The 16,558-nt window shown below is 38.0% G+C and overlaps 1 protein-coding gene across 1 annotated transcript in view; it reads right to left on the bottom strand.

Moving 5' to 3' along the window:
- The window catches only part of LOC108678999 (transducin-like enhancer protein 4), a 29,985-nt gene extending 14,142 nt beyond the window's left edge, over positions 1-15,843 (bottom strand). The window contains 8 exon segments of the mRNA XM_018167502.2: positions 1,288-1,454; positions 2,156-2,288; positions 2,536-2,610; positions 4,183-4,245; positions 4,472-4,516; positions 6,559-6,622; positions 10,933-11,036; positions 15,521-15,843. Coding sequence (XP_018022991.1) covers positions 1,288-1,454; positions 2,156-2,288; positions 2,536-2,610; positions 4,183-4,245; positions 4,472-4,516; positions 6,559-6,622; positions 10,933-11,036; positions 15,521-15,550 — 681 coding nt within the window. The 5' untranslated portion in view covers positions 15,551-15,843.
- Between the last annotated feature and the right edge of the window lie 715 nt (positions 15,844-16,558).

The raw sequence follows: 16,558 nt of genomic DNA, 5'->3' as shown, positions 1-16,558 counted from the left end.
ACACACGATGAGTGTAGAAGTAACATAGGATTAAGTGCAGACTACTGTATTGACATCAATGACATGAATGCAATAGTTAGTGGCAGGATTAGCCAAACAAATATGAATGCACATTAAAAAAGATAAAACGCTTGGAGGTAACGGGAACGTGGTTACAGGCAATTAAAAAAAGGATTGGAAAGAAAGTGGATGAAGGGAAAAGATGAAGGAATGAAAAGGGATATAGATGAAATAAATGGAAATTAGATAGAAATAAAAAAAAACTTTATGAGGGTAGAAGAGAAGTACGAAAAAGGGTAAAAATTCGATGTCTGGTAAGAATTTGATGTGGAAGAGAGGGCAAGATGGGGAAGATTGGAGAGGGGAACGTGAAGGGCCCTCGAGGGGCTACTCGTTGCACCATTACGGTGCTTCCCTCACCTCTCGGCAGCGAGGTCCCCTCTCGAGACCCCGACCCTCTTATGCCGCCGAGGCGATTAATTACAAGCCACAGAAACTTGGCGCCACAAGCGCCCACCAGCACAAGCCTGACACATGGCGGCGTGCGGGAACTGCTAGGCTTAAATCAAGCAGGGATTTTTTATTTATTCATACATTTAGGGATTTGCAACCGAAGTAAAAATCGTGATTATCGTCACCGAGACTTCGTTCCCAGAACTAATCAACAACACAGCAAAAACCATTACATGTAACTGGAATTTCAAGCAGGGTTTTAGCAGTTTAGCTTTTATTCATGCGTTCATGTACCTGCGACCGAATAAAAAAACGTAATTATCATCACCACGACTTCGTTCCCAAAACCAATACACAACGGACAGAAAACACCATTACATGTAACTGAAATCTCAAGCAGGGCTTTTTACATTTATTCATGCATTTAGGTACTTGCAACAGAATTAAAACCGTGATTGCCATCACCAAGACTTCGTTCCCAGAACTAATCAACAACGGACAAGAACACCATTATAGTAACTGAAATCCACAACCTTAGAGTTGTGGATTTCAGAGATTCAGATTAACGCGCTCCTCCTTAGAGGAGCGCGTTAGTCGTAATTCCTTTAATTGAAGATATCCTGCCCACGGTCAGAGCTGGTCACCCTGCCTCACCTTAATCCCACACATCTTTTTTTCTGCATTATACCACACCTCATAATTTGTTTCACGTCAGTTTACCCCTTCTCTATATTTGATCAATACCGTCATTTTATCCGTTCATTTTATGTTAAATCATCTTGCATAACACGCGTAATACCATGACACCCTCTGCTGTTGTTATGTCCCTCTTACCCTGTCATCGTGGAGGGATGAGGGGTCGGGGTGTCTGAGGGCCTTATCGTCGTGGGGATGTGGGGGAAGACTGCGCTGGTGGGGATGCAGATCACCGGGAGGCTTTCCTCCCCCCGCCAGCAGTGACAGCGGGTGAGCCCCCAGCCCCATAAGGGATGCTTGCGAGGCTAAGTGGGGGAGATGATGTCACGGTCAACTCAGAGTGTAAAGTATAGCAGTCCAGTACAAGGCTTGTACTACATAAGTCTCTATTACAAACGAAAAACTTTTATACTAAGTGTCGCGCTACAAAAGTCTCCATTGCAACCAACAAATTGGTAATGTCAAGTGGACAAGCAGTTTCAAATAATTGCTTCAAATAAATAATTGAAATATGTAGGGATCAAGTATTTTTAAACATATATATAGGAATGAGAGATGTACAGGCAAACAAATGCACGTTGAAATTTTTTTGGGCTACTTCATTTTGAGTTAACCACACCTAAAAAACACAAGTCAACAACGAAATATCAACAAAATCTCTACTTTGATAGTGACAGCAACATGAGTATTGCAATAGTTTTATTCATTATTAATAAGTGATAAAAAATGAGTATTACAATTAATATTGTAATACTCATATAAATTATAAATGATTATTATAATAAATATAATTATAAATGAGTATTATAATTATTATAAAAATAAATGAGTATTACAACTAATATAACAATAAATGATTGTTATAATAAATATAAAAATAAATGAGTGTTTTAATAAATATAAAATAAATGAGTATTATAATATATATAAAAATAAATGAGTATTACAATTAATATAAAAATAAATGAGTATTATTATCAATGAGTGATTACAGTAGCAGACGTACCTGCGAGGAGGCCCGGTGGGGGGACGGACGAGGGGGGCAGGCCAGGCAAGCCTCCCGGCAATCCAGCGTGAGGGGGCAGGCCGGGTATGGGGGGCACGTGGCCCCCGTGAGGGATGCCCGCTTGTGCGTGCAGCTGTGTCAGCCAAATCTTCATATTTACTAAAGCCAATACTAATAAAAACAACAATATCTTCGTATCTATATTTTAAAAATAAATAAAACAAAAGAGTCTGAATCAAAACCACGACTGTAGTTTATTCTAGTTAGTTATTGATTTGTAAACACATACGAGTATAATGTACATAACTAATACCCATATTACAACGTTATATTTTTTTTCAGCACGAGTAACACCGAGCTGTAGTACCACCAAGACTTACCCCAATGATTTGGTTGAGCTCAGCCATGGTAACCTGCTTTGCTCTGTCCACCGCAGTGGCCACCTGCTGCTGGTGCTGCAAGACACAGGTTAACTCAGCATCAGTAACACGCTATTAGTAATGCGCTACTCATCAGTAATGTAATGCAACACGCTACTATGTAATGTATAATATAATTTAACACGCTACTCGCTAGTAAAACGCTACTCATCAGTAATGTAATGTTACTAATGTAACATCAGTAATGCGCTACTCAAGATTAAAAAAATCTTAGCCATCAGTATCACGCTATCTAAAATTAAAAAGTAAACTTATGTATCAGCAAAACGCTACACGTGTGTTCCTATAATCTGCATCTCATTGTTCTGCTTAGCAGCGGCATAGTTCGCGTTCTATGCTTGCGTCATTATATTATTAATGACTTCCAAAACTCGCATTTTGAACGAAGCTGCAGGAAGAAAACACAATATCAATATTGATAAAATAAAACAACTGTACTGGCTGGTATGGTTCAGTCTACACACACCGAAGAATAAACAAGTCTCTGGACAGATTATATGTAAAGTTTGTAATTACAAAGAACAAATTACGCAGGATTGGCGCACATCAGAACTGTCAGGAATTCTGACTAAAGAACCTAACAGGGACACAAAAGACGGTCGAAGTTTAAAAGCACTCCTATATTATACCAAATCTGAAGCCATAATGTTAAAGTAAATGAAGACGGTCGACTTCAATTTGAGTAGAAAATAAAGGAATTATGTTGCAGCATTACTATTCATGGATGTCATATGAAATCCAGTAGTTATATTTCACTAACACGAATCCGTCTTGTCAGGTTCTCGTGAGATCTACATACATACATTTCGAGTGAATCTTTGTTCTAATAGAGAGAAACCAAACTAGGTTCTTATAGCAAGTGTTCTAGAAGCGGTTTATAGAATGCTATACTGCACACTTGCCAGGACATTATCAGCACGCAGGTGTGGCATACAGAACTAGATAGCATGTTGGACACGTGTAGCCTGGTAGCGCGGCTTAACCCTCTACCGCTGTATGTCACTCTCCGGGAACATAATTTGCAAATTAAATTATACGTAAACTATTGAGTGTAGCAACCTGAGGACGTTTGTACTTTAAAGTTGTCGTACGTGGCGGCAAATTATACGTAAACTATTGAGTGTAGCAACCTGAGGACGTTTGTACGCAATAGAGAACATTTTAAAGTTGTACGTGGCGGCAACCATCAGTGCAAGTCACTTTGTGCTCACTAAAACGTATCCTTTTCGTGAAGTAGGCTTGTGACAATATAGCTCCGGTCACTCATGTCAGGCGATAGTGGGTTAAAATCTTAAAACTACTCCCAGTAAATGATATTTGGGCTTGGCTAAATAAAAATTACGCTTGGCAAGGTAAACAAAGTTATTCAAAAAAATTGAAATTATTCGACACTGAAGGCAAGTAAAGAACATCTCGATGACAGCCGGCGGCAAAGCGCACCCAATTCGACGCTAACCACCGCATGTCGGCATTGAAGTTCCGATGTTATTTTCAAACTAGCCATGCATGCATATTGTATAATTTCAGGCATTTAAAAATTCAGAGATGCTGCGAAAATTAGTACGGTACATTGTGATGAGAACTTACTTCTTGTGACAGGAAGGGAAGCACCTGTCCTATGATGGATCCTAACCGCTTTGCGATCTCCGTCTGTCCAGAAATATGATACAATGTTAAATATTAGAAATGTTAAGTATTATCAATATTGAATATTATAAATGGTAAACATAATAAATAAAGTATTAAATGGTTGAAATTTAAGAACGAAGATAAACTAATCAATTTCAAATCAAAATTAATATTAAAAATTAATACTTTCATAAGACATTGGTATATTATAAGTGTTGGTATATTATAAATAATTCAGCATACTCACTTGCTTGTGCATTTCTACGTTGAGGCCGTATGACATCTCGTAGTACTGCAAGAAAACAAATAACTTCATTAGCTCTGCAACTTTCTACGTCGTATACGACATTACAACTTTTGATAGTTGATATGGACACAAGCTCAGAACAATTAGACCATATCATATTATAACTTATTAAGGAATTTATAATTGAAAAAGTGAAGCCATCGTTTCCCCAAACAACTGGATTTTATAGCCTGACAGTTCACTAGGGAATTGAGGATTAGAATAATTGAGCAATTATATTAGAATTATTACAAATAATAATGGCAATGCATTTCATGGGAATATCTCACAAAAAAATTAGCTATTCTCATGCACAACTGCTTCAGGCCCCAGAAAGCATTGATTATTTTTTATTCTTATCTAGAATTATATTTTATCTTTTTATTCTTTTTATCTAGAATTGCTTTGCTTATCCTAGGCTACTGAGGCTGGTTTGCTGAATGAGTTGCTGACAGTGCCATCGATTGAGCAGGTTCAGGCCAGAGGAAAAGTCTGTATAAAGTAGAATTTAATAATTGAACAAATGGAGCGCATGTACACGCACTCATCGATTGGATCGAGGTGCTGGCTGCTTGGCTCAAAGCTAAGCGAGTGAATGACTTCACTCCTATACTGCGCTCTATGAGATTAAACGAAACGCGAGTTAGAAATGAATCGATAAATATTTCCAGCATGAAATTGGTGAATACTCCACGCATGAACGTGACAGCGACCAAACCGAAAAGCATTTATTACATCTTGCCGGGTATGAACAAGGCGAGAATTATTTCTGGCAATGATGGTACTGCATCAATGTGCTACATGTTGACTCCGTTCATATAAATAGTGAGCCAGAAATATAATGCAGTTAATAAACAAATTACCGAGAACCATCACAAGTGTTTCACGAGTTTCCATGAAATGTTCTCTAATCAGAGAATGAGTTTAATCGAATGATACATTGGTATACATCAGTGTAGTGACTGTATAGTCTAACAATGAGCAGCATTAGTAACAGTTGCATGCGACAGGATAAATGAACGACTATTTGAACAGCTAAATAAATGTCGATCAAGAGCCCGTGAACTAGTGTACAATTTTAGTGCGCTTCAGTCAGGAAATTGTGTTGAAAAAATGACCACACCTCCCATTCTCAAGCAGGTAAACGGAGGCAGGAAAGCTCAGGACATAAAAGGGAGGAAAAAACGGCTCTATAAGAGCTTCCGTTTGGCAAAGCAAACAAAACCGGGCTCATTTTTGAACTGCCGCAGATCCCCTCGCCATAAAGGCATCACAAACCACTCAGTAAACAACAAGACAATGACTACCGACTGTCCAGCAGTCAATAGATCGCTCAATGCCAGGGTCTAAATCAACTGACGAAAGGCGCACTTAAGATCTCCATGTGTGACGAGATCAATTCTCCGCCTGGCAGCTTAATGATTGCCGTAAATGCAGAGCTGCGAGTTTTCTCATCACCATTGAGTGTCCAATAAAGGAAATTGCTGATAATGACGAGGTAGCAGTCATACACAAGTCATACACCGCGCCCGAAATTCTAGGCGTCCGAACAATACATAAATGAGATGAACAATAAGCGCTTGACAATTATTGTAGATCGAGCTTAGACGAGCTACGATTTGAGCAGGAGTGCGGCCAGTCAACATCACAGCTGGAGACTGATTTTCTGCATTGCTATGCGCATGAATAATCGTTATTGCAAGATGAAAGAACGTCAAATTATTGGAGACAAAACAATGCTAAAACAGGTACCATCGCAAACCCGTAAGCACAAGTTGAAATTGAACACATGAACCTGTGCCCAAGATAGACTATTTGCAAGACCCTGCCATATTATCGCAGAACTGCGATAACAAAGTCTCGTGGCACCTGCCTGGCAACCTCATAATCAAAAGTACAGAACATACACCTATAAAAAGCAACAAGATAAGCATGAGAATTCACAGGAAAAAAATTCATTGCAAAGAACTAAAAGCAATAATTTTAAGATTTCCCGCACAAAATAAAGTAGCATGCAATTCATGATATATGCCAATAAAAAAACCTACCATAACATAGTGTCGTTGCATCTCCGTCTTCTCGCTCGCCAGCTTATCGCACTCGAGCTTCATTCTGAAAGATAGGAAATTCATACAATATATACATACCAATTGTCATGATCAACTCATCATGAGCATACATGGACATGAATTATATTACAATGATGGCAGTCATAGAAAACCGACACGATTTCCTCGCACATAAGATAACGTCAGCCAACACTCAGCAATGATGCAAGTAGCATAGCAGATACTGGAATTAGTAAATCTGGAAGTAGCTTCTGAGAAAATTTAATACTTGTGTCATGTTGCCTAGTCTTGCATCAAGTCAAAAAGCAAATAATGCGCGTAAGCAACATTCATGTACAGCGAATTCGCGAGACCAACCATAAAAACGAATCTCTGCGGAAATGACGATAGAAATTAAATTTTATTATGCATTTACTTTCTCTCTCCCTGTACCTTTAATTACCATCAACCATAAGAGCAATTCTACGAAGTTTTCCAGTCGAAACTGACCACCGGTACGCACCAATCACAGCTCATACAACGTTAACCATCAATCAAAGTCGCATTAAAAACCCGCGATGTGGTGAAAATGAACTGGCGAGTAGTGAGGGGCTAGTGTATACGCAAAAAAAAACGATAATGCAGGCGGTGAGAATGCGGTAATGCTTGTGGTAATCATGGTAGGTTCCCGGCGAACGTCAACTTTCGAATATTTCTTTTTCGATGTTAGGATTGTGAGTATATTAATAGCGCGAGTTGAGTGTGAGGTTGAAACTGAAAATATGTGAGGTTGAAACTCACTGAAAATAAAAAATCGAGTATAATCGAGGAGCTTTAGGAATTAGGTTGGTGTGTCAAGATGAAGGAAAAAACATCCTCCACAAAAATGAAACTTGATGAAGTGGGTTCCCATTACTGCCTTTGGCTACTAGCATACCTTGGTTAATTACTGCAAAGGTGTGATGGCAGACAAATTTCATCAAATCTTCCCAAATGCCAATGAAAAAGCAAAACCTAACTGGTAAACTCCCCTTTTATATCTAGCTCTTACATACGTAACATTTAACAATAACAGGGACACATTTTTTTCTTCGTCTCATTATTTTTTCAGGGACGTTCTAAGTCCCGTCTCGTTGTCTCGGTTCATTAAAAAAAAAAAAAATCCGAGATACAGAAGTTTAGTCATCACTAACGTCAAGCACAGCCGTCACTAAAGTCAAGTTAACAATAACATTAAGCCCAGTTATATAGCCCCCACTTACGATGACATGATCGCCCATCACTATCTTTGTCGCAACGCAAAGATTGCAATACTAAAAAGCATAACAAGTTCACTCGCAGATGTCGATTGGGCGAGAAATAACTGCAATCCGCGGCCCTCAATGACCGTATCCAGTGCGAGATATAATTGATATGAACACTCAAAGCATGAGTGCGTGGAGCTAATTACAAGAATTGTTCTGCGGCTGAGAAGTAAAATTGCCGTGGCAGGCAATGAACGCGGTGCCCATATTCAGCTGACATCAATAGCTTTCAGGACGGCTTATTATTGGAGCTCATTATCGATGAGGGTCGGAATTAATGAGCCTGCCGGATCACTGATAATTTTCATTCAGTCACAATAAAAACGGCGGGCGGATCAAGGCTTTTTTGTTTGCGCTACCTTTGATGGCAACGCGAAGACTCGGTGCTGATTCCTTATCAGTCTTTATCGTAACCCCGAGGAAGGATTAAATAGATAAGAACAGACGTGAAGCAAATGATTAATCGTGACGGAAATACAAAAAAAAAAATTACTTTCAAACACTTTGTTTCTGAATGTTCTCAGACTGATTTAAACAGTTTGTTAAACGAACGCAAAATGCAGGTATAGGAAACTAAATCGACTTGCGGTACGAAATTTAATTTTAATGGACTTCAAAGAACGCGGGACGTTTTCCTCGTTTCTGTCATTACTGCGCGAATGGAAAATGACAGATCTGAAGCGCGTTCAGTTGAGTGCACAACACTGAAAAAGCAATTAGGAATAATGAACGGTATCGCGTGGGTCTACTAATTCGGTAGCTTGTGGGGTATGTATTCTAGGGTTGCACGGTATTGGCAAAAGAAGAAAGCCTGAACCGCGCATTATAAAAGCAGGCATCCAAAGAAGCGACTGCAGAAGATTTTATCACGACGGCAGCGCATTGTTTAACACGTGAACGGCCAGGCTAACAACGTACAAAAAGAGAGATAATCGGATATGCTGCTGCACAAAAACATGCAGTGTGGTGACTGCACTCTCATCCGGGTAGTGCAGTCATCACACTCCACTTTTCGTCTGAGTGGTCCAGTCTTCAAACAAACTTACTTCAGTGAATTACTTCAGGATTTCATACTTTGCACTTTTGCACTGAATTGAATAGAGTACTCATTTATGATGCCTTTGTTATTCTATGCTATGTTGCCTCCAACCGTGACATTCGACCCTAATGAACTAGCGTGCACATAAAGGTCTAGGTCAGCGGCAAGCGAATGATTTCTCCTGCTGATAAAGAATTGCAGTCAATTGTTCGCGTGCAAATTTCAAACAGACCGGTCACTTTCTTCCTGGAGTCTATTTCGGATAAAAAATTAACGCCTAAATAATTCTTTTTACCGAAGATATATTTTGGCATCACTGGCCATGGAATATAAGAGATACTGAGCTCGATACAGAGATACAACTCGCGAGGAATAACAAAGAATAAACTCTACAAGGAAACGCTTGAAGATTTGCTTATCCAGCATTTTGTCTCACTGAGTCATTCTAATAATAGCCTTGTGTACGCCTCACAATCTGCACAAGTACCGAACGCTTGATCCAGAATAGCCGCAAAACGCAAGTCAAAACATTCTCACACCACATCAACTTGATGAGTCACCTCAATTCTCACTATAAGAGCATAATTGTCTCGTAAATCCCACGCTGTTTGCACTCGCGGAAAAACACGTGGGTTGCAGTTGCCGCTCATCCTATTAGCGTCACACGAGAAGCGCGAATCTCACCGCCTGCGAAGGCGTTTATCAAGTCAGTCATGCGTCAGAGCCACGCGAGGAAGGATGCGCTTCTCCGCTCCACTGACCTGAGACCACAAACATCGCCGCGCCGCAACTTCTTCAAGCCGTCCGTGTGGTCGTGCAACTAACGTTGGCCAAAAAATAGTTCCTAAAACAAGCATGACGTGAAGGTTGGTTGGGAGTATAGGTATTACCTGAAACGTTGTGGCACCGACATGATTCACGGCGGTCGTGCAGCTAAAATTGGCATGAACAACGTTGTTTACCGCGCAACATGGGCGTGACAGTGATACGGAAGTCGGTTAAAAATGTACTCACACGTCAATATTTAGCAACGACTACTAAAAAAAAACAATTAAATGAGATTAATGGGAGAAATTCTGTTTATATAAACAAATTAAGATGACCCAAAGCTCAATTCATTAACAAATTACCATCACTGTAACCGAGTAGGGCAAATTCCATCTTACAAAGGGGCGAGTTGATGCGTATTCGTTATCTCGCATCGCAGGAAATGACTGCAATGCTGCGCATAAGCTTGATGAGCAGACAGCCGTGCGAACTGTTGAACGAGAACAATGAAAAGAACGCGCACTTAAACCAGAGCAGCGACCCGTGCTATATACGAATTCAAATAAATAATAAGCAGCAGGGAACTGTCTTGATACAACTCTGCGGGGTGCAAACATTGCCTGACGAGTCATTATCGTAAAGAGAGAACCCACAAATGAAAATATGTCATCAACTAAAACTGAGTTTATTTGAGAACATATAACAATAATAAATGAACTATTAAAGAGCCAACTAAAGATGGTAACTAAAATTACCCGCGAAAACCTTCGAAAAATTCCCAAGTAGCAAAACAGCAAAACCGTAAACATAGTAAACTCTATAGTTAAGCATTAGTCGTAGGTATATACCAAAAGTGACAATAATAGGACTCGGGAGGTTTCGTTAACAATACCCGAGCCAGTCATTTATATAAAAGGAATAATAGAGGTGAGTGGACATCACCACACCTTTGCATTATTACCGTAGCACAATTATGATAGACGATAAATTAGTTCAACCAAGTCACGGCAACGATAACTATCAGCTGAGTGATCAGAGGTGAAATCTATGTAGATAGTTGCGAGACCAAGAGACTGGACAAGGACATCATCACAAGAGTTCCAAGCAACAAGGATCCCTCACAAGAGTTTCAAGCAACAAGGATCCCTCACNCACTAGGGACCCAAGCAACAAGGATCCCTCATAAGGGACCCAAGCAACAAGGATCCCTCATAAGAGACCCAAGCAACAAGGCTCCCTCACACTCGTGCCCCAGCTACTCACGCATGGTACTGCGTCTGCAGGAAGGTGAACTCCTCCTTGATGCGGTCGCAGGTCTCTGCGACGTTGTTCTTCAGCGGCCCGGGGCCATTGGGAGGCGGGCCACCCTGAGTAAACAACAAATCAATATATTTCATCTCTGAATAGCAAAATGATTGTACAGTTTAATGCAGCAAAATAACTTAAAAATATTCATGTGATGTATCACTCAAGAAAATTCAGAGAAGACATCCTGAAAAAATTTCCAATCATTGGTGAATGTGGAAACCACTATACAGGTTACAGTATGCAAAACATCATTTAAATTAAATACATTCAACAAACAACTTCAAGTATTTTTTTGATAATTGCAGCAAATCAACTTGAAATCTTAAAATATCTCAAAATGATATTGCATACTGAGCATGACACATTGATAGCAGGCAAGCAAAGCCTAGCATTCTTTTACATTTTCAACTTAGATTTCTGTACATTTTTGTTGCAGAATTCTTCACCCAATGTGGGTAAAACTAACAATCAGTAACCGCCAATTAACAATTCACATAGAGGACAGATTAAACTTCTTTAACACTAAATATTAATACAAGCCAAAAATATTGAGCTTAAACCTGACACTGAATAGCCCATAAAATTACTCTTTTACCTATATCAATTAGATATAGACATTCAAAATCAATAGCTCCCATTAATATTATGTACAATTTAATTTATAGATTTCATCAAAATGCCGCCATAGATTTAGCTTAATTATTCCAGCACAAATTGACGTTTGTTGCATTCCAGAACATCATATCAACATTTCATCATTTTACTTCCATAGGACATTAATACAGCCTGCTGCTAGAAAGTACATTTGTGCTTTCTTTTCCAAGTACCCTTTTTTTTCATGGCAACAGTTCAAGCACTAGATTGTGCAGATACCTCCAAAGCTCATTTGCTAAAAAAAATCTACTGTCTGTTTCATGTAATCCTTTTTAAAAATTGCTCATAATCCCAGACATTGTGGAGCTATGAGCCAAACGCTGCCTTCCTTAAAAATACAATACCAAGTAAAAACGTACAAGTTCATATATATATATATATATATATATATCCCGAGAAACATATGTTGTGGGGAAAAATTTGGCAAGTGGGAATGAATGAGGTTTTGACAAAATTAATTAAGATACCTACATTTTCTTTTTGAAGTTAAAAAATTGACTAAAAGTGCCTTATTAAATTTCACACAAGGAAAAAGTTTGAAAGGAATTCCCAACTATATTCCTATTTGTGTTATTGACTGTTCAGGAAAGTTCTAATCCTTTATTTGTACCTAAAGTCCCCATACCTTGTAGTGAATTGTTTGCAGCACTTTTGCACAAATTCAACATATTTTCGAACAAAAAGTAAAAGCAATGTAGTGCTGCAACTTTATTCATTATAACACATCTTCAGTTATCCAGACCACTTGTTTCTAAAATCATTCACTGGCCTTGATGGGCCACAGCAGTGACTAGAAGAGCTTGCCAACTGACTAGCAAGGATAAGCCATTAAATAGTGCAATGAGGGATCATTAAATTTGTTAAACACTAAACTTCATGTGGTGCAGGACACACTTCATGTGGTGCAGGACACAGAGGCAATAAAACAACCCAGATGAGCTTTTGTCTCATTACAGGGCAATAGATTAACAACCATCATCCTCAATGGGGCCATAAATGTGATTCACTCTATAGTACCTAAGGAAGTTGGCATCACAATATGGCCCAGTTTATATGTTGCCTGGGCTGAAATAGAACAATCATATCTAAAAAAAAAACACTAGGTTTACAATGTGTCCTAATGTCTAGAATAAATTTGGTTGAATTGGGATGATACAGCATAACCTGTGCTTGGAAATTTACAGGGATCAACTATCTTCCACAGTAATTCTATAGCAATCAAGTCCACTGTGGGTACATACATTTTAAAAATGTTTTATCAGTACCATTGTGTACATATAAATCAATATAAGCTATGAAATGCTGTTTCTGGCCCAGGAGCAGGAATTCTAAAGTTCTAATTCAAATCACTTGCACCCCCTTATTCAGGATTGATAAGCTGTTTTAACGCAAATGAGATTCATATATCTATTATTTCAAGATGTTATCTGTACCTGCTCATGCCTTCACCATGTATTTCCACACACGTTTTGCCAGTAAGCAGAGTTTGGTCATGGCAGTGCAAAAATCAGGTTTCTTGGCAAAAATGGAGGAGTTGTGGGCAGAACCACTATAGCTTTCAAGATTTTTTTGACATAAATACTTATAAAGGGTTGTTTAAATACAAATGCACCATCAAGATCTCTTAAAGATCAACATTTTGATGCTGGTCTACCACCCAAGATATTGGATAAAATGGAAAATCAGGCAGAACTCACAGAAGCTACCATTGAATGAGTTAAAATGCACATGGCTAGAGCACAATTTAACCTATGGAATTCTCACAGGGTTCCATAGTCAAATATAGGAAAATTTGGCTCAAGATTCCAAATTGGCATCTCTGCCCATTTGCTCACTTCAATCACAGTAAGTTGCTTACATTTTACTTTCTAAAATCTCACAAAACAATTCATTTTGCAAGAAATATCACTGCTTTGCTTTGAAATGGCAGGAAAGCTCTACCACCTGAGACACAAGAGCCCTTATGTTGCCAGCCTTCATTAGAAATGATCTTTAAATAGAAACTGTACCACAACTTTCAAGCGCAGTCATAGCAGCTTTATAATTATTTAGTAATTGCACATCATGAATCCAAGTTCTGACCAGTTTCAAAGTTTTAGTAACAAGTGGCAAGTGAGATGCAGTATAGACCTGCTGAGTAGCAAATCATGCATCGTTGATGGTAGTCATGGCAATGAGAGCGGACATTTCCTCACCTGCTAGAGACCAAGCTGCATTGATCACAATAAATATATCATTATTAGGATTGTACCCTGCTTGCATCACATGTTAACAATAAATGCTTTCCAGGCTATGACAAGGGGGATTTTGATCATTTTAAGCCAGGAGATCCCTAAATGGTCAACTAAATCAGAAAATCCTACCTATTCTTATATGTAAATTTTTGTGAAGTTGGTTGTTTGGTTGGTGTGTGTGTTAGAAGCCTGGCACTGCAAATATATCAGGGCTGTTTGAGGACATATCCATGATATATATGTATATATTAGTATTAGATGACCACATTTTCTTGTTTATATGCATACATCCTATGACCAGAGAATGCAAAAAGAATTCATTATCCAACAATTCTCTTAACTTAGGTATGAATGTTGATACATTCAAAATGTCATCAATATATTATTATTACTTGCTTAATCTGCCTTCTGATCTACTAACATCATGTAAAGAATTGTTCAATTCCTCAAAAATTGCAATGCATTTTCTGGTCATAAATTGTATGCATATATATATAATCTTTGACTCTAAAGAAACACATTTTTCAGTTATATCTGCACATCCTTTGAAGAATTGCACATAACACAGTGAAATTTGTACCAAACCTCATGAATACTACTAGTGCATATACTCAAAAATTGCTCAGCTTGTAATGTAGTATATACCTTTAGGGTTAGATCTTCTTTACTTTTCATCCAAGAAATTAGAAATTGCAATTAAAATAGCTAAAAACCTAAAATTATTTGTAAAAATGGTCACAAATCTCAGTAATGACCAGCTTCAGCCCAATTTTTCAGTTTGGGGCCAGCCGGCCAGGCCATAGGATGTAAAAGTCATTTAAATTGTCATTTTGGTGCTGTAGGGTTGTAGTTTTCCTACTTATGAATGAAATGTTACAGCTCTAAAGGGACACACTTTCTATACATTTGGAATCTTGCACACAAATTTTGCACTTTTGTTAAGAACTAGATAAGAGCCTGAGCCCTGAGGTAGGTAATTCCTCTAGCGGAAATTTTACAGCTCAAAAAATGGCGGCAAATCTCCAAATGCAGCTCAAAAGGTAGAAAAATTGCAGCACCTGCGCTGCTCTGAGCATCTGAATGCAGCAAGATTTCAGAATTGATTTCTTGCAGCAAGAAGAAGTAGAAAAAACGTAACATTGGTCAGCTTGGCTGAGGACTTTGGAACTTCCAAATTTTAGGGACAGTATGATTTTTCCAAACTTGGCTAAGTTGGCTTACAACACTCACAAGGTTTACCATTTTATTTAAAGATGCAGAATAATCATAACAAAAAACTATTAGAAAAAACATTGGAGCCAGTGTAAAAAATATCCTAAACTAGAAAAATTTCAGCAGGATTCTAAGTCTATTGCGGGCTAGTAAAGTAAAGTAAAGAGTGAGTAAATAATATGCATTATACAACCATATAATTCATCAGTTTTTCAGTCTTCATGTCATTCAGAGTCTCAGTGACAGTTGTTAAATGTCAGCTCAGGTGTGCGTGTTCAGTGGGCGACGATCATTTAAAAAATATATATATATATAATTTTATTGCAAGTTTGATATAATTTTCGTCTAATAACTCTAAACTTTAATAACTGTAAATCTGTAAAGACTGTAATTATACATGAAATGATGCACTTGGAAAAAGTAAATGATTAGTAAAAACTTACCGACACTGGAGGTCGCGGAGCAGGATACATTTTGCTTCAGTAATGTTTACCAATACTCCAGCTTCACACGTTTACGTTATCACACGGCTTCGGCTTCACAAGCACTCATCAAGCAAGCACCGGCCACTTGGGCTTGTTTACATTCACAAAGACACGGATATAACGCAATAAGTACCAATAATTCATAAGATGATGCATCCAAATCAACTACAACACTCTAATTTGCATTGAATTTATTTCATTTTATCACAAATAACTTCAGTATCACAGATAAATTAAACATTATGGAGCCGCATATCCACTCACTGGCTTCAAACAGAGTAATGGCGGGGCCGGGGCTGGCTGGTTGGCTCTGAAATGCGCAAAGCCGAAATTTAGCTGTTGTAGAAGTAACAATGCAGAAAACATAAATATTGCAGTCTCAAATAATGAAATGAAGAGATTATTTATTATTATCATTTGAGTTTCTGTATAAATTCGATTCATGAAACTTGTCATAGTTTTTTCAGTATATATGTTTATATGAGTATCTCATACATTATTAGAAATATACGATTTTAGAAATTAATTTTCAATAGAAGTCGAAACATTCCTCATTATATAGTAATAAAGTGTATTGATGTAAATATTTATTCACATTTATATTATATATGAAATTTTAATCCCAGCATACCCACCGGATCGACACTTCAGCGAACTCAAGCGCGAACTCAAGCGCGATCTCAAGAGGCAAACCTAACTTCACCTTCAACTTACCCAGTCATAAATCCATAAATACCGAACGGATTTCTTTCAAATTTGAAATATAAGTAGATAATATTAGTAATTTGCGGACAGATTTATTTCAGATTTTTACATCAAATACTTTTGTATTAATACGGAAAACATGACTTCATTTTCAACTTACCCAGTCATAAATTCATAAATACCGAACGGATTTCTTTCAAATTTGAAAGATAAGTTGATAATATTAGTAATTTGTGGACAGATTTATTTCAGAATTTTACATCAACTACTTTTTTATTAACACGGAAAACA

The sequence above is a fragment of the Hyalella azteca genome, unplaced genomic scaffold, assembly GCF_000764305.2.
Source record: "Hyalella azteca isolate HAZT.00-mixed unplaced genomic scaffold, Hazt_2.0.2 contig3520, whole genome shotgun sequence".
NCBI classification, from domain to species: domain Eukaryota; kingdom Metazoa; phylum Arthropoda; class Malacostraca; order Amphipoda; family Hyalellidae; genus Hyalella; species Hyalella azteca.
The sequence above is the reverse complement of the archived record's forward strand: the minus strand, read 5'-3'. Positions and strand labels throughout refer to the sequence as shown.